Source organism: Pelodiscus sinensis, chromosome 7 (assembly GCF_052426305.1).
Source record: "Pelodiscus sinensis isolate ZL-2025 chromosome 7, ASM5242630v1, whole genome shotgun sequence".
NCBI lineage: Eukaryota > Metazoa > Chordata > Testudines > Trionychidae > Pelodiscus > Pelodiscus sinensis.
The window spans coordinates 72,559,455-72,578,080 of NC_143058.1; the positions used below are offsets into that span (position 1 = coordinate 72,559,455).

General features: G+C 44.8%; 1 protein-coding gene across 7 annotated transcripts in view; it reads right to left on the reverse strand.

Annotated features, from left to right (window-relative positions):
* HECW2 (HECT, C2 and WW domain containing E3 ubiquitin protein ligase 2) overlaps positions 1 to 18,626 on the reverse strand; it is a 263,367-nt gene that overhangs the window by 11,192 nt on the left and 233,549 nt on the right. For all 7 annotated transcript variants that reach the window (XM_075934227.2, XM_006117907.5, XM_089779881.1 and 4 more), the window contains 5 exons: positions 16,558 to 16,710; positions 9,482 to 9,580; positions 7,177 to 7,306; positions 2,420 to 2,566; positions 1,586 to 1,700 (listed from right to left, as the gene is read on the reverse strand). In XM_075934227.2, the coding sequence (XP_075790342.2) occupies positions 1,586 to 1,700; positions 2,420 to 2,566; positions 7,177 to 7,306; positions 9,482 to 9,580; positions 16,558 to 16,710 (644 nt within the window). The remainder of the gene's footprint in view (positions 1 to 1,585; positions 1,701 to 2,419; positions 2,567 to 7,176; positions 7,307 to 9,481; positions 9,581 to 16,557; positions 16,711 to 18,626) is intronic.

The following is an 18,626-nucleotide window of genomic DNA, read 5'->3' on the forward strand; positions in this document are numbered from 1 at the left end:
AACTGAATCATAGAATCATAGAACTGGAAGGGACCTCAACAGGTCATCGAGTCCAGTCCCCTGCCCTCATGGCAGAACCAAGCACTGTCTAGATCAGTGGTCCCCAACGTTGCGTGGCTGCCGGGCGCCCGGGGGCAGGGCCACGCACGAGCCGCGTGCCCGGGGACGGGGCCACGCACGAGCCGCGCGCCCAGGGGCGGCACTGCGCATGTGCCGCGTGCCCGGGGCAGGAGCCGGCAACGCACCCCGGGCCGGCACCGCGCATGGGCCGCGCGCCCGGGGCCGCCCACGAGCCACGCGCCCCAGGCCGGCACCGCACATGTGCCCTGGGGCCGGGGCTGGGGCCGCCCATGCGCCCCGGGCCGGCCCTGCGCATATGCCGCGCGCCCAGGGGAGGGGCCGCCCGTGCGTCCCGCGCCTGGAGCCGGCACCATGCATGTGCTGTGCGCCGGGGGGGGGCCAGCCCAGATGTTTCAGCGGGCGCCCAGAAATCCCCCGGCGGGCGCCATGGCGACCACGGGCACCGCGTTGGGGACCACGGGTCTAGATCATCCCTGATAGATGTCTATCCAACCTGCTTTTAATATCTTTAGTGATAAACAGTTCCCAGGTTTAGTACTCATAAGTATGTACTGAGCAGCAAACAAAAATTGCCCTTAGTAGGTTGTAATCATGTTATATAGACTATTTCTGTTCAGGACCAAGGATTTGTCCACATTGTCTACACTGCCCCTTCTTGCGCAAGAAAACCCTCTTGCGCAATGCCGTTCTTCCTCTCAAGTAATAGGTGTAACGGCATTGCGCAAGAGGGTTTTTTTTGCGCAAGAAGGGGCAGTGTAGACACTCCTTCTTGTGCAAGAGCCTCTTCTGAAAAAAATGGTGGATCATTAGGTATGCAAATGAGGCTCAGCGATATTCCACGCTTAGCCTCATTTGCATATTACTCGCGTAAGAAGCCACGAGTGTAGACATAGCCCAGGTGTGATTTTAAAAAACCCCAAACAAACAACAAAAACTCATTCAAACTCAAACTCATGTTGATGCCCTCATTCAAAAGCAAGCCAGATTGCACTTGAGTAAGATCGCTGCCAGTTCCATATAGCCTTTGCAAATGGAAGAGAGGTGGTCCTTGCTAAACAGAGCTCCCTTAGCACTCTTTTTATGCTGCCACGCAACAGAAAAATCAGAAAACCGCTGAATGTGAGAGCAAGGAGAAAGACTGAGGAAAATGAGGATGTACAAGGAGTTTGGAGACAGATACAGCATAAATATTTATCAGCTGCTGTAAATGAACTCTGAGAACACCTTTTATGTCAGTGGTTTGCCATCAGCCTTTCTGTAAATTCAAAATATGAACATGCTTTTACAATTTTGAATTTTACCCCATTTATCAACTAAAATGCTCCTAAATTCAAAAGCTAATCAGGAAAATAAAGACATTCCAAAATTACTTTAAATGGGTTCTCCCACTAATTATATTGATAGATCTCATAGACTAGCTAAGCAGAATCTTAGATGAAGGGCAAATTCAAGTTCACTTATATGGTATCAGAGCTAACTCTGACTAGAAAAAAATCAATGTCACCTCCTCTATATTCCGTGTTGTTTCTCCAGTCACTTAAGTCAATTTCTGCTGTGCCAGCGATAACCAGTTCCAATTCTCTTGCATCAAAGACAGACACCAGCCTAGCATCAACAACCTGTGAAAGGAAATAAAATACATAGTAACGCGCCCTCATTGTTTGTTATTTTTGCTTCCTGCTAAACAGACTCTGCAGTTACTAATGTTACATCATTTTTCAAGTAATGTTCTAGCTTGGTCAGTGTATTGCAAGGCGTAAGATTAAAACATTTTTAAAAAGATGCAAATGTGAGAGCTATTTGTCCACTGTGTTTTATACTGTAGCTACATTCAGTTTAATTAGAAGACCATAATATTTGGAAGGGAAATAATACAGAAATACTTCCAAGGCCATACGAAAACAATATATTCAAGGTCCATGTTCACGGTGGAAAATGTAAAGGAAAAAATCTTCCAATACATTCAGACAATTGTGTAATGCTGGACATGGAGTAAAAAATTATTTCCCAAGTTTAAATCTCAAGGCCCATAGTAGTACTAGGTTGTCCTTATTATCTGAGTTTGCACTGCTGCTAAAGCACTAGTGGTAATAATGTTTTCCATTTTTTAGAAGGCAGTCACGTTATACGACTCAATGGTCGCCAGCAAGTGACCGCCATATAAGATGACATTTGATTATTATACAATATATTAGGTCCATTGTAGGTCCACCTAACTCTCACTTCTGATCTTACCTGTGTCTTCTAAATACTGTGTGGTTGGATGTATTCTCAAAGCAAGACTAGAGAAATCTAGATCATATACGTATGGAAACTAGAGTTGAGTAGGATTTCTTACCTCGTAGAAACCTCGAACTAGACTTTCTGTTTGCTGCACAACCCCTCTCTCAATTCGCCATTTCACCATTCTCTCTATGTATTCTTTCTTGTTCTTCTCTGTGACTGGGATGTTGGCACCCCCTGGTTTCAATTCCCGTTCAGTGATCTTTGAGAAAAACCACCACCAAAATAATATAAAGACAAAAAGAATATATTATAAACTCATAAGAACAGCCATACTGGGTCTGACCAAAGGTCCATTTAGCTCAATATCCTGTCTTCTGACAGTGGCAAATACCAGGTGCTTCAGAGGAGATGCATAGAACAGATAATCCAGTGCTCCATTCCCTGTTGTTCATTCCCAGCTTGTGGTAAATTGAGGCTAGGGATACCATGCCTGCCCATCCTGACTAAAAGCCATTGACGGACCTATCCTTCTTGAATTCATTTAGTTCTTTTTTGGAACCCTGTTATAGTATTGACCTTCACAACATCCTCTGGCAAACAGTTCCATAGGCTGACTGTGCACTGTGTGAAGAAATGCTTCCTTTTATTTGTTTTAAACCTGCTGCCTATTCATTTCATTTGGTGATCCTTAGTTCTTGTTGGGAGAAGGAGTAAACAGCATTCTTATCTACTTTCTCTATACCAGTTGTGATTTTATAGATTTCAAACATATTCCCCCTTATATGGAAGCCATTCCATACCCCTAATAATTTTTTTTGCTCTTTTCTGAACCTTTTACAAGTCTAATATACATTTTTTGAGATGAGAAGACCATCACTATTCCCTGAAAGCTTTGCACTTAGAGAGATTCAAATGCCATCCAGCTGATTTGCAGAGCACTTACAACCAACAGTATGTGTTTCTACTGGTGGTGTACATCTGCACATGCCTCAATGCAAGTAACAAAATTTATTCTGCACATAGATGGAAAAAATTAGAGGCATGCAGTATTCAAGACGTGATCATACCATAAATGTATATATTTTCTGACTTATCTATCCCTCTCATAATACTTCCCAACAGTCTTCTTGCTTTTTTGACTGCCACTGCACATTGAGTTAATGTTTTCAGAGAACTATCTGAAACATCTTGCATTTATCAAGATGAAATTTCATCTGCCATTTTGTTGCTCAGATACTCAGTTTTGAGAGATTGTTTTGTAGCTCTTTGTGCAGTCTGCCTGAGAATTAATTATCTTGAGTATTGTTGTTTCATCTGCAAAATTTGCCACATTTTTCTAGGTCATTTATGAATATGCTGAATAGGACTGGTCCCAGAACAGATCCCAGAAGGACACCACTATTAATCCCTCTCCAGTCTCAAAACTGATCATTTACCTCTCTCCATTCTGAAAACAGAAGACAGAGGGGACATGATAGCAGTTTTTTAAGTACCTAAAAGTTTGCTACAAGGAGGAGGGAGAAAAATTGTTCTCCTTGACCTCTGATGATAGGATAAGAAGCAATGGGCTTAAACTGCAGCAAGGGAAGTTTAGGTTGGACATTAGTAAAAAATTTCTAACCGTTAGGGTGGTTAAACACTGGAATAAGTTGCCTAAGGAGGTTGTAGAATCTCCATCACTGGAGATATTTAAGAGCAGGTTAGACAGACACCTGTCAGGGGTAGAATGCTCTGGTAACATGGGTCCCTGAAGAGGGACGAGGAAGGTGGGTGGGAGAAAAGGGTAGAAAAGGGTATACACCCTAAATAATGTTGAGTTCCCACTTGTTGTTGTGATGGAAGACCATTGATGCTAAAAGGGTACTAGAGGCTGGCAAAATAGCTGATGGGGCTGAGGTTGCCTTAAGCGAAAAGGTGTTACCAGACTCTCAACCTGACCTTCAAAATGTTTGCCTCGAAGTTGAGGGCTGGGAAGTAGAGAGCTGATTGGGGATCTGCATCTGTCTGGTTTGGGGCTGACTCCTCCTGTTGTCGAAATGTCTCTGCACCTGAGTAAAAGGCAAAGGCTTGTATCGTCGTGTAAAATACGTTCCCTGTTTGTGTTTTGGTGCAGTGACATAGATACTGAGCATCTTTATGTGGCTTATGAATCTTTCAGGGAATGGAGCGATGCATCAGTGGTATCCATGAACAGTTTGGAGACCTGGAAAGGGAGGTCCTCAACCGTGGCCTGTACCTCATGAGGAAAAACGGAGAAGTGAAGCCATGATGACCTTTTCATCACAACAGCCATCGCAATGGACCAGGATGTGATGTCAGAGGCATCTAGGGCCACTTGTAAAGCTGTGCGAGAGATCAGGAAGCCCTTGTTTATACTGGCCCTGAACTGTTCCTTCTTGTCATCAGGAAGGCCATCAATAAAGTGTGATAGTTGCTTGAAAAATGCGGTGTATATTACATGAGCATTGCAGTGTAATGGGATATGTGCAGCTGTAAAGACATGGAGGAATATGTCTTCCTGCCCATGAGGTCTAGACACTTCCACTCCTTGTCGTGGGGTGTGATTCTGGCTGCACTCTGTTTTCTCCTGTGGTTAACTGCATCCACAACTAAAAAATTAGGGACAAGTTGGAAAACAGGAAATCAGCACACTGTGGTGGATGTAATATATGCTATCGGATCTTTTGTAGACTGGTGGGACCGTGGCTGGCATCTGCCAGATTACCTTGACAGAGTCCATTGGTAGGGCCAGCTTAGTGGACAGGGAGGCACATAAGATACTGGCTAGTTTATGTTGAGCTTTAGGGAAACTCACTAGGCCGGGAGTCGGCCACCCTCTTGTACAGTTCCTGGAATGAAATCATCTTTCACTGTGGGAGGAGGGGGCATCAAAGTATCAGGGGAGGACGATGATATGTGCATTGGAGGGTGAGAAGACGCAGAAGACTCTTGGTCGCTCAAGGCTGGCTCATCTTCCTCTTGGTAAGCTGATCTATCCAGGGAGGGTAGGAAAGTGGCCTTTGATGGTGCAGATGGAGTTGGCTGAGGCTGCACCTGTTGTGGTTGCTGGGCTCGGTATGGTGGCCAGGGTCCCAATAGGGCCAATTGGCTGATAGTGGCATGGGAGGAGGCAGCCATCGAGGTGATTGCCATAGCAGCAGTGACTGTTGCTATTGCTATGGCTGCTTTAGAGAGGAGCGCTTTGGGGTGTGGGTACTAACCAAGGGTGTGTCTAGACTACTGAGTTTTGTCGACAAAAGTGGACTTTTGTCAACAAAACTATACCTGCGTCTACACTACCGCTGAGTTCTGTTGACATAACGTTGACAGAACTCAGCAGTTTTGTCGACGCTGGTAAACCTCATTTTACGAGGCATAACACCTTCTGTCGACAGAGTTCTGTTGACAGAAGGTGTTATTGCCTGTAGGGTTGCGTCTAGACTACAGGGTTTTGTCGACAAAGCAGCTTGCTGTCAAGAAATTTTATCTCTGCATCCTGTCATGAGGTGACATTTACCCAGTCAATATGAGGATTGTTGAAATTCCCATTACTGAGGTTTTTTTTATTTTACTAGCCTCTCTAATCACCTTTAGCATTTCAACATCACTATCACCATCTTGATCAGGTGGCTCGCTCTGTTCTTCTTATTAAACCATGGAATTACTATTCGTAGAGATTCTGTGATACAGTTCATTTAAGATTTTTACCTTTCTTTCTGCTCTTTCTTTCACATGGTGCCACATCGCCACCAGCATGACCTGTTTTCTCTTTCTGATATATTTTGTACCCTGGTGCCCACTGTGTTCCACTAATTATTCTCATTCCACAATGTTTCTGTGATACCTATCATATCAACATTCTCATTAAATACGAGGCGCTCTAGTTCATCCATCTTCTTCTAGCATTGTTATATAAGTACTTTAAAAACATGTCACTTTTTAGCGGTCTGCCATTACATGATGTAATTGAATGGGACTCTTTTTCATATGACTTTCTGATCAAATCCTGCCCGTATTTTATCATTTTCCATTCTCTTCTTACTAGGACATAGAGAATCTCCATTAATAGATTCCCCCCCAAAGGATGTCTCTGTCTGAGCCACATAGTCTTCTGCACCTGTTGGCTTTCCCTCAGTTCTTTAGTTTAAAAACTAGTATGCGAACTTTTACATTTTAAGTGCCAGCAATATGGTTCCATTTTGGTTAGGTGGAACCCATGTATAGGCTTCTTGTATAGGCTCCCCTTTTCCCCAAAATTTCCCCAGTTCCTAATAAATCTGAACCCACCTCCCTATATACCGTCTTCTCAGACATGCACTGAGAACCTGAAGTACTGCCTGTCTAAGTGGTCTTGCAAGTAGAACTGGAAGCAACTCAGAGAATGCTAACATGGAGGTCCTCAACTTCCATGTCTTATCTAGTACCCTTAATTTGGCCTCCAGAACTTCTCTCTTATTCTTCCCCGTGTCATTGGACCTACATGCACCCTGATCACCCACTTAAGTTTTTTGTTAAATATGTAGCACTAATTCCCCAATGTGGTTAGCCAAACACAGACTGGTTTAACAGACTAAAATAAATAAACTCAGACAGGTGACATTAAATTGAAATCCCTGTTTTGATCAGATCAAGTACAAAGTAAGATCAAGTAGCTTCAAAATAAGAGATACAAACCAGTTTCCACATTCCTTGGGTACTGCATTAATAGACAACAAATGATAAACTCTATAGGATTATAACTTGTTCATATCAACTAAGATTTGCATTAAAAAACTCAAATCAGGTTAGAATGAATTATTTTTCAGTCCAAAGAAACAGTTACCTAACAACAAAATATAAAGAAGAAAGGAAAGTAGCAATCTTGCACACCTGCCCAAAAACTTCTTCATTTACAGTGAATGTGAGATCTAGGATATCATGTATATCGTTGTCTTTCATCCACTGCAAACTCTGGTGGAACTCCTCATCAAGGTATTCCAAGTCACTCAGGTCACAGAGTCTAACATAAACAAGAAGAAAATATACAAATATAGCTGACACCAATAGTGGGTGTTTATTAACAGAGCTCATTCACGACAGCCTTACAAAACAAACTGAGAATAAAGGGAGCTCAGATAAGTCAATAGAACAAAGAACAGTATTTACTGGATTCCTTTGTGCTGACGTTCTGAAGTCAAGTTAGTAGAAACTATTTAGAATCTCTGTGTATTTGCCTAGCCATGGTAATAGCACTACTTGTGTAACTCTTGTCTCTTCTTTGTTAAACTACAAAACCCTAACTGTACATCTAAGATCTTTTGCTTGTAAATTTCACTTTATTTTTAATTATGGCTGTTTGCACCATATTTCAATAATCAATAATCTTATTTTGACCATATATTACAAAAATGCTTTTAATTGTTATGATATTTAAGTGTAAAGATACATTAATATGGGATACATAATTCACCATATAAAAGAAATAGGAACTTTTCATTTGTAAAAGTGGAACCTCTCCAGTCGGGCACTCCATGGGACTGGCAACAGGCATAGTCCAGCATGATTTTAGTTAGCCAGGTGTCCACTTATCACAGGTGTGGCCAAGTTTCCCACAGTCCCATAAAGTTTGTTTACTGCCATCTGTCTTGGCGCTCAGTGTTCTGTGCTGTTATTTAGCTCTAATTTACCCTAAATGGCTTCTAAGAGCCCAGTAAGACGTGGAAGTGTTGATAATGCTGATAGACTATACTGACCTCCCATCGTTTGGCAAATTCTTTGGTTTCCCGCTGGTCAGATCCCGAGAGTTCCAGACTAGAGAGGTTCAACCTGTAGTAACTAACCTCTGCAGTAGGGAGGATGGTCTTAATAGGTCACCTCTTAATAGGTCTCCACTTTCTCAGTGTTTTTGTTATGAAACCCTTAAACATGCACACCTTTCCAAACTTGATACACGAACAAACTGCCCTCTCATTACTCAAGAACCTCCTTATGACTTGCTTATTCCACGATCTCTACAAGAAGACAGTCAACAATCATAGTAATTGTTCTGGGACCAGGTTCAGTCAGTCTTATTCACATGGAGCAGCTCTATGAGCATCCTTGCCCTGTGAACAGCCTTATATCTTCAATAGGACCACTCAGAAAGTGAGCTGCTATTCCACAGGGGAATTTATACTTGTACTCACTCTAGGGCTGGTGCAGGCACATAGAGGAGATGACTGGCATCTTCTCTAGCTAGAGGCTGTAGGCAGCTCTCTTGGGCTGAGGGTTACCTTAATGTACATCCTGGAGCAATGTCCCTTAGCAGCAGTGCAGAATGGCTGAGGCAACATTCCCCTTGCTGAGCCGGGAATGCCCAGTGCCTCCTGCAGAGATGTTCATACACCTTCTGTGGAGCTGCAGACCCAGGAAGGTGTGCGTCAGCATGAGTGTCCATAAAACTGCTACGTAGTGTTTTTCTGCTGGCCAGGTCATAGGGCAATCATGAATCAGGCCCGGTGTTTGTGAAGGTGTCAGAATCTTGCCCACAGCTATTTAAAAAAGCACCTCTTACAGTTTTGGTTGCTATAAAAATAAATGCGTATTATTTCCATAGCTCCATAAATGTGCACGGTGCTTTACAGATAAATGTAAACCATCTTTCAGAATTCTCAGGTATACCTTCTGATTTTCGCCTTCATTTTTTGAGCCCTAAACTTGAGATACATTAGGTCTGATGTTCAGAGATATTAAGCAACTGCAGTTCTTGCTGTCTTCATCTGAGCTTTGAAAATGCAGTACTTCTGAAAATCAGATGCAGGGTATTTCAAGTTAGGCAGCCAAAAACCAGAGACTATTTTTGAAAAAGGTGAACTTAATGTCTGTTCTTCAGTTTGATTCATATCCTGTCCTATGAGTCATGAAAGACAAATGAACAACCACTCTATTAATATCTGATGTTTCACTGCACGATTCAAAGATTATGGTTTTATAGAAGGAACAGGTGATGTAAATGGTTGATAGGAATCAGAAACAACATCTTCTAAGTCATCAATTAACTGGCTAGTACCACAAAGGGGCCTTAATTTAGGCAAGTATTATTTAAAATAAATCTTGGATTACAACTACATTATATTGACCTATCCTCTTGGAGTCATGAATCTGACATTTGTCCATGGTCAAAAACCTGAGAAAAAGAGAGAACATTTCTACTCACATTCTAAGGAGGGCTTTATAAAAGGGCCGTGTAAAGAAGGCATCTAGTAAATACTGATGTATCAGAGCAAGACCAAGGATTCGACCACTGAACCTGAACCTGAAACACAAAGAAAAGGAGGGGTAATTGTGTTAATTTGTATAGCAAAAACAATGAGGAGTCATGAGGCACCTTAGAGACTTATTAGGGAATAAGCTTTGGTGGGTAAATCCACTTCATCAGAAGAACTGAAGTGGAAATTACAAAGGCTGGGGTATATAAATAAGAACAAAAGAAGTTACTTGTCAAGTATAGGACTGGTGTTAATGAGGCTAATCAAGTCAGATATATACCCCCTCCTCTGTAATTTCCACTCCAACTCATCTGATGAAGTGATTTTTACCAACCAAAGCTTATGCCCCAATAAATCTGTTAGTCTGTAAGGGTATGTCTAGACTACTGGCTTACGTCGACATAAGTTTTGTCGACAGATCCTGTTGACAAAACTTATGTCGACATAGAGCGTCCAGACTACATCACTTTGTTAACAAAGGGTATGTCTACACTACCCCGCTAGTTCGAACTAGTTCGAACTAGCGGGGTAATGTAGGCATACCGCACTTGCAAATGAAGCCCGGGATTTGAATTTCCCGGGCTTCATTTGCATAAGCCGGCCGGTGCCATTTTTAAATGCCGGCTTGTTCGAACCCCGTGCCGCGTGTAGCTGCGCGGCACGGGCTAGATAGTTCGAACTAGCAAGCCATTCCGAACTATCTGTACACCTTGTTACACGTTCCACGAGGCGTACAGATAGTTCGGAATGGCTTGCTAGTTCGAACTATCTAGCCCGTGCCGCGTGTAGCCGCACGGCACGGAGTTCGAACAAGCCGGCATTTAAAAATGGCGCCGGCCGGCTTATGCAAATGAAGCCCGGGAAATTCAAATCCTGGGCTTCATTTGCAAGTGCGGTATGCCTACATTACCCCGCTAGTTCGAACTAGCGGGGTAGTGTAGACATACCCAGGGAGATTAGTTTTGTCGACAAAAGAATGTCCAGACTGCAGGATGCTCTGTCAACAGAAGAAGGCACCTGGAAGTGCTTCTGAAAGGTCACAGGGGCAGCCATAAAGCCCAGGCACTGCTGCATGCTCTCTGCAGAGACGCGTGCTTAAAGGGATACTTCTGGACAGCCATAGGTCTGCTCCTGCTTCTAGCTTGCCAACCTTTACAGGGAAAGCAAAGCTGCTTCAGTTTTTCTGGCTCTGGTTGCCCAGCTTTGTCGGCCACCACAGCTGCTTATTGTCTGGTTTGTCTTTTGTCTGTTTGTTTGTGTGTTTGCTTCTGTGGGTTTTTTTGTTTTATTTTATTTGTTTCTTGTGTTTTTTTGTTTGTGTGTTAATTTGGCTTTTTTAGCCATGGAGCCTGAGCTGCCCCTGGGCAGGCGATGGCCCCACACCGTGCTGCTGGAAGCTCTGCTTCATGCTCAGGAGGGCATGATGACCTTGGCAGCAGAGCTGGATCCTGAGCCCAGCTTTGAGGCTGCAGTCCTGCTGCCCTTGCCCCCCAACTTTTTCCTGGAGAGGCGGGTTTGGAGGCTGGACACCAGTTCGGACTGGTGGGACCAGCTAGTGCTGCAGCAGTGGGACGATGAGCAGTGGCTCAGAAACTTCCGGATGCAGAAGGCCACCTTCCGGGAGCTCTGTACCTGGCTCGCCCCTGCCCTGCAACACCAGGACACCCACTTGCGGCCTGCCATCCCCCTGGAGAAGCGCATCGACATTGCACTCTGGAAGCTGGCCACCCCCGACAGCTACCGCTCCGTGGTGCATCAGTTTAGCATGGGGAAGTCTACCGTCGGGGCCATCTTGATGGGGGTAAGTCACTCTCAGGGGACAGTCAGGACCAGGCACAGGGAATTGGGGATGGGGTGGCAGAAGTAGAAGCCCTCGCAGCCTCACCTTGCCATGGTGCGGAGGGCAGGGAAGGGATTGTTTGGGGGGGCCTGTTGGGGTCTGGGGAGAAAGGGGGAAGCACTTCTTATCAGGTGAGCCAACCCCTCTAATGTCCTGTTCTGTGTGTTTCTATTTGTCCCATTCTGCAGGTGGTGACGGCCATCAATGCGGAGCTGTTCCACAGGACCGTCCACCTCGGAGACCTGCAGACCATCCTGGCTGGATTTGCGAGGCTGGGGTTCCCAAACTGCGGTGGAGCACTGGACGGGACCCACATCCCCATCCGCGCCCCGCCCCATCGAGCAGCACAGTACATCAACAGGAAGGGCTACTTTTCTATGGTTCTGCAGGCCCTGGTCGACCAGAGGGGACAGTTCACTGATGTTTGTGTCGGGTGGTCAGGCCGGGCACACGATGCCCATGTGTTCAGGAACTCATACCTGTACCGCAGGCTGGGGCATTCTTTGCGGAGAGGTACTTGGCAGTGGGGATGTGCAGATGCCTACGTGCATTGTGGCTGATGCGGCCTACCCTCTCATGAAGCCCTACACCGGCCACCTGGACGCAAGCAGAGAACTGTTCAATTCCTGCCTCAATAGGGCTCGCTTCCAGGTGGAGTGTGCCTTCGGCCATTTGAAGGGCAGGTTTAGATGCCTGCTGACACGGCTGGACATGTGGGAAGACAGCATCCCTGATGTGGTTGCAGCATGCTGTGTGCTGCACAACCTTGTAGAGAGGAAAGGGGAGGCCTTCCTCTCTGCGTGGAGGACACAGGCGGAGATGGTGGGGAGGCAGTTTGGGCAGCCCCAGACAGCTGCCACCCGGCAAGCCCACCAGCTGGGCCTGCGCATTCGGGAAGCCCTGAGGGAGCAATTCTCACAGGGAGGCCCCTGATTGTCCCCAGGGCCTTCCACATGTGGGAGTGCCCCATACCCCTGGTGCCTTCCTCCCTGCAACCTCTCCCTACCCCACATTCATCCATTCTACTCAGTCCCCACTCACTGAGAACGGAGACAGGTGATGCTGAAAACTCTTATACACTTTATTTAATTGTTGTTTTTTTAACAAATGAAAATAAATAACTCTTTGATTCAGAGAAAAATACAAATGTCTGTTTTAGAAAATAAAGTACTTTGAAAAAAAAAGCATCCCTCAGTTTGTGTCACTGGTGGGAAAGGGGAATGTGAACTTGGAAGCAGGGAGGGAGGCTCAGGCCTGAGGGGGCTGCCTGGAGGCAGAGCTCCTGCTGCTTTGGCTCTGGCGGCCTTGTCGCACCCGGCTGCGTGTGCGGGATGCCACAGAAGGGGGCTGGGCAGGAGGTGGGGCTGGGGCTGGCATGGCAGGGGCAGAGGAGGGGGCAGGCTAAGGAGGAGGGGCAGGACCAGGCAAAGGACCAGGGAGGGCCATGGCCTCCCGAATGGCAGCGCAGATGTCCCTGTGCTGCTGGGCGAATTCATGCAGCAACTGCCGGCGCCACTCGGCCTCTGCCTCCAGCCTCCATTCCATGGAATCCTTCATCCCTTGCAGGACTCCAACGTGCTGGTGCTCTAGCTCTAAGTAGCTGCGCCAGTGCCTATGGGTGCCCTGCAGCCGTCTGGGTGGTGGGGCAGGTGAGGCACTTCCCTCCTGGTCAGCTGGTCTGGCTGTGGAGGACAAGAGGGAAAAGTCGTCAGTCATGCCTGCTCACCCTTCCTCTGAGAGGGCCTGCCCTCCTTCTTCTCAGCAGGCAGTGCTGTGCTAGGGTCAGAGGCTGCTCATGTGTGTCTCAGTAAGGCATGGTGAGGCCTGGCCTGCAGCCACGGCCTCCCTGGAGCCCAGGCAGTGTGCAGGCCACCATCCTGCCCCCCCTCACGCATCCCCCACGGCGGAACAGCACGGATGAGTGTCGGGCCATGGTTGGGGTTCCCACAGAGTGCTGAGAGGCCTGCAGCTGTGAGGCTGTCCCAGCGTCTCCAGCCCATGCCTGCATGTGGCATCCCTGCCTGCAGGAACAAGCAGTGCCTAGCAGCCGTGTGGGTGCAGGGGATTAGCACGGCCCTCCCTTAGGGCAGCCATGGGTGTGCCCCCTCCCTCCTGTGCTCAGCATGACATGTCACAGCACTGCACCATCCCCTTTGCTCCTGCCTGCCCTGCCCTGTGTGTGTTGGACCCTCACAGCACTCACCTGATGTTCCCTCCCCGGGGTCCGAGGTGGTCTTGGAGGCCTCCTGTGTCTGGGTACCTGGCTCCCAGGTGCTCTGGGTGCCGTCCTCCTCCTCTTCTTCCTCCTCCTGGAGCTCCTGGTCCCCCAGCAGGTGTTCCGGTCGCTGTAAAACCGGGGTCTCCAGCCTGGATTCCACAAGCCTCTCAGGAGGCAGAGGTTCCCCTGTCCCCAGGATCCTGTCCAGGTCCTCGTAGTACTCACAGGAGTGCGGCCTTTCCCTGGAGCGGGAGCTGCACTCACGGGCCCAGACATACCCCTGCCTCAGCTCCTTCACTTTGGCTCAGACCTGCTCCAGTGTGCGGGGGTGGTGGCCTTGTTTGGCCAGCTCTTCTGCCATTCAGGCATAGGTGTCTGCATTCCGCCTCTTTGTGGAGTGCATGGCCTGGAGGGACTCCTCCTCAGCCCAGAGGCCCAGGAGGGCTTTTATCTCCGGCCCTGACCAGGAGGGTGCCCGGCACCTGGTGCCCAGGAGTTCCCAGGGGGATGATTCCTTGGAAGGGCCAGGGAGGTCTTGCGGGGCTTGTCCCTGTGACATGGCTCACCCAGAACTGAGCTGCACAGTCCTGGGCTGCTCTGGAGCTCGCTTGCTGCCAGAGTGCTGCTCCTGGGTGCCTGGGCCTTTTAAAGATGGCTATGGGCAGGAACAATAGAGTTGCAAGCTGTGGCAGGAGTGTCCACCAAGGGTTCTCCCTGGAGGCCTTTTATGTCGACATAACTTTTCCCCTGCATCCACAGTGCAGTTTTGTCAACAGAACTACGTCGACAAAGGAGTTATTGCTCGTAGAATGAGGTTTACATATGTCCACAAAACTGCTGAGTTATGTCGATGTTATGTCGATGTAACTCAAAGGCGGTGTGGACGCACGTTTAGTTTTGTTGACAAAAGCCCACTTTTGTCGACAAAACCCTGTAGTCTAGACACACCCTAAGGTGCTACAGGACTCTTTGATATTTTTACAACAAAAATGAGTTACAACCGGTACACTCAGACATTGTTGTTTGTGTGCTGCCCAGAACTTTATATGTAATACCAAGTTTTACAGTATATTTAAGTCAGATACTATAACTGTATTGTGGCAATTTGTTTCTTTTTAGCTTCTCAGTAGAATTTAGTTAAACAAATCTGTAAGGTATGGAAAATACTAGGGTTTCAAAGCGGAAGTTGCCACTTTTCAGCTATTGAAATCTAAACCGAACTCATTCTAACCCTACTAATTGTGTCCTTTTTTCAAACCCTCACTTCCAACATGACAACTGTTTATTGCCCTCCTCATCATTTTAGACATCCTTTTCTAGCTACTGGGTGGCTCTATGTTTATTTTCATGACCAGCGGATGGTGAGCTCCATCTAACCTTTCTTGGGGGATTGTTGGAAACTATCACCCTTACCATTTGATTTCTCAAAAAAAGCACTAACATGATTTAACCCCTTTATACACCTACTGCTGCTGGAAATTGGGAAGATGGCAAATTTGTTTGCAACACTAGGACCTTCACATAGAGTGAAGACATAGACACTAAGGGAACAATTCTCATGTCAGAAATGATAGTGCATGTTGCAGAACACCGTGAAAAAATCGTTGAAGAAACCAGACATGCCTTCTATGTATCTGAAAGCAGACTCAAGCCTAATGTTCTCTCTGAAAGAAAATACAATTTCTGGACTTCCTGCCCAAATCTACTTTATTTGGAAAAATAAAGGATTTGTTATTCTTGGCCCTATGCAGGGCATGCAAGATAGGGAGGAGGCACACAGAGCCTCCTCCCTTTATGCATATGGATTGTGCACAGCTGTGTTCCTTGCAGTGTCTGTGATGCTAATGCTGGCACTAGTCTCTCCAGGAACAATGGAGTAGTGCCCACACTCACTCACTTGCCAGCTCTCTGGGGATGGGGAGAATAGGGCCATGCAGAGCCCTGCAGCTTGTTTAGCCAGACTATTGTGCTTTTTCAGGTGCATTATATACAGTTTGTTACAACCAAAGATCTTTTTCAAATCTTTTCTGAGTCCAACAGATGCATTGCTTCAGTTCATTGTTCACTGAATTCAGTTCAGCCTGCCAGAGCTCAATGAATGCTAATTTGCCTGTTATACACAGACTTGCAGCTGTCACCCCATTTCTGTAATTTAAATACTTTAGATGCAGATTCTCAGCTGGTGTACATGCCATAGTTCTACTGTCTTTGCTGGAGATGCACTTATTTATACCAGCCTAGAATTTGGCCTTTGGTCATGACTTTAAAATTACGTATACATTAAAAAAGATAAATGTTTATAGATCTATATATACCATGCATCGTTTCAGATTTTTTCCTCTGCTATTTTTCTGATTCCTCATAGAACATATTTTAAAGGCTGCTATCAGACATATAAACCTTCATTAATCTATCTGTTGATGACCATTTTTCCATAGCAAAAACAGACAAAACCAAGAGATATCTTTATGGATTTTCCTCTACCAGATGTGAACAGTCTTACTGGGAATAATGTATATTCATGGAGAAATCCCAAACAAACAACATGACTGAAATTTGTCATTCACTGAGTTGACTACAAGCCAATGTTTAATATATCTTCTTTTCATGCACAAAGGATTGACAGTGCTTTGGTGAAGCAAATGTTTGCTCTTGTACAAGAAGTCTGGAGTTTCATGTAGCAAGCCAAACCCACAGAACATATGTTCCAAAACTCATCTTTGCTGACTTTGTGAGAAACAAGGATATCTGTTATAGCCAATGCCAACAAAATAAAATAAAATAAAATAAAATAAAATAAAATAAAATAAAATAAAATAAAATAAAAATTAAAAAAAGAGGAAAGTCTAAAGAAATTCATTTTTTTTGGCAGGTTAAAAAGATCAGACCCTAAGTTTGAACAAACGTGAGCTGCTTCTCTAGAAGTGGAAACAACAGGAAAAGTAAGATTAAAAATGAATTCTTACCACTCATGGTGATTGTCAACAAAAGCAGACATGGGACTTATTTGTACTGTGTAGGTATCATTGGCTGAATATTCAAATAAACCGTAGTATGGATTGAAGAGCTCTCTGGACACCAGGAAAAAAAACTCTCTTGAAGGTCCACTGTAATCCAACCTTTAAAAAAATCAAGTTAAATTTATTACAGAAGGTTTATTTGGTATAACAAGACCTAGTATAAGACTATAAGAACAGCCTTATTGGGACATATCGTCTGGGCCAGTATTCCGTCTTCTGATGGTGGGTAATGCCAGGTACATTAGAGGGAATGAAAAGAACAGGCAACCATCAAGTGATCATCCTGAGGCTAGGGACACCCAGAGCATGAGGTTGTATCCCTAACATCTTGGCTAATACCTATTATTCTGTATAAATCTATGTTCTTTTAACCACTGCATAACGTTTTTCTAAGGCTCCTGTCACTGTGGTGTTTAAATACTCAACCCTGTAAAATGTGTCATATTGATTGACTCCTATGCTTGCATGGAGCATTAATTGAAGTGGAGTAGCTTGTATGATTGAAGCTTAAGTGACACACAACCTTCACTGAAGACCCTTGCTTAGTCTATGTCAGTCTGTTGAGAATAACTTTATCACTAGTAACAAATCAAGACATTCCGGAGAAGATAAAGGGAAAGTAGAAATCTCTTCCTACATATAGAACACAATAAAAGAGCCATTATTAAATCTGCATATTTATGCATCTCACAAAACAAGGGATTAGCTCATAAATGAAAAAAACAGTCTCATGAAATCCTTGCAGATTGGAAGCAATATGGCAATTCAAAGAGTTATTTTTAAGAAATAAAATCTCAAATTACTTTACTACTTCACCCTTCTTGAACTACCTCTCCTTTCAGAACCTTCACCCTATCAAAGAAGTTTTGGGTTTCTTAAAATCAAAGGAGTTAGATTCTTTATTTATTAGAAACTTCAATTTTGAATTAGGAGAACCTGAAGGAAATGCAGTTGCCAAGTGACATGTAATTGTACTCAAAATGTGAAGACAGGGCATCATTGCTGAAATAGTATTGGGACAAATCACTGTCTTGCCATTCCTTTAGGGTCACAATTAAAATGAATTAAATGTAAGATTAATACATTTGTAGAAGTACGAAATGGAGAACTAGGAAGCGGAAGTTCTCCACTGGGAGCAGTCATTATAATACCCCTACAGGAGAGAAATAAAATACCTCTATAGTCTCAGGATTTCAGACATTGACCTTCTTTAGTCCTAGTATCAATAAATGTACACAAAAGAGACAGAGACTAAACTTGAAAGGATAATCTGTACCTATATTGATTATCCTATGCAAATGTAAGTAGGGTCTGAATCAATGCTTCCATTACAGCCAGCTGGAATGGGAAAGAAATCCTGAGCGTGTTTATGTAAATATAGTTTGCCCGTGTGTTAGATTTTCGGCTGTTACAATGGTGTTTTGCTCATTGTAATCAACTTTGCTGGTGTGGGGTCACAAATTGTGATAATACTAATTGTAACATTTGTAATTATTAGGGGAATGCAAAAGAAGAAAATCTGTGTTTAACCTGGCACAAACTCTCAGTTTAAAGAATGAGATTCTGTGTGTGTGTGTGTGTGTGTGTGTGTAAATAGAGTTCACTCAGTTTGCTTAGGTCTGCTAGATATTCAACTGTTACGTTGTAACAAATTTGGCTATTATGGGGTCACAAATTGTGTTAACACTAAATGCAGGAACTGTGAAATATGATCACCAATGCTTGCAGTTATTGTGGGAATGAAGAAAAGCCAGACCGTGTTTAACTTAGTTAGAGGGAGAGGCCCTGTCAGTGTAAATGCACTTGGATGGAGAGATGCTCATCTTCCAGAGCCCTATGAGATTAAGCTGGGTAGGGAGGACTCTGAGGATGCGTCTACACTGCACCCTTAGCGCAGAATAAGATATGCAATTGAGCTACACAAATTGTGTATCTTATTTTGATCTAATTTTGAAATAGCTTATTCTGAAATTTGGTTTTGTCTCCACGGTGCCAAATTTTGAAATAAACGGCTA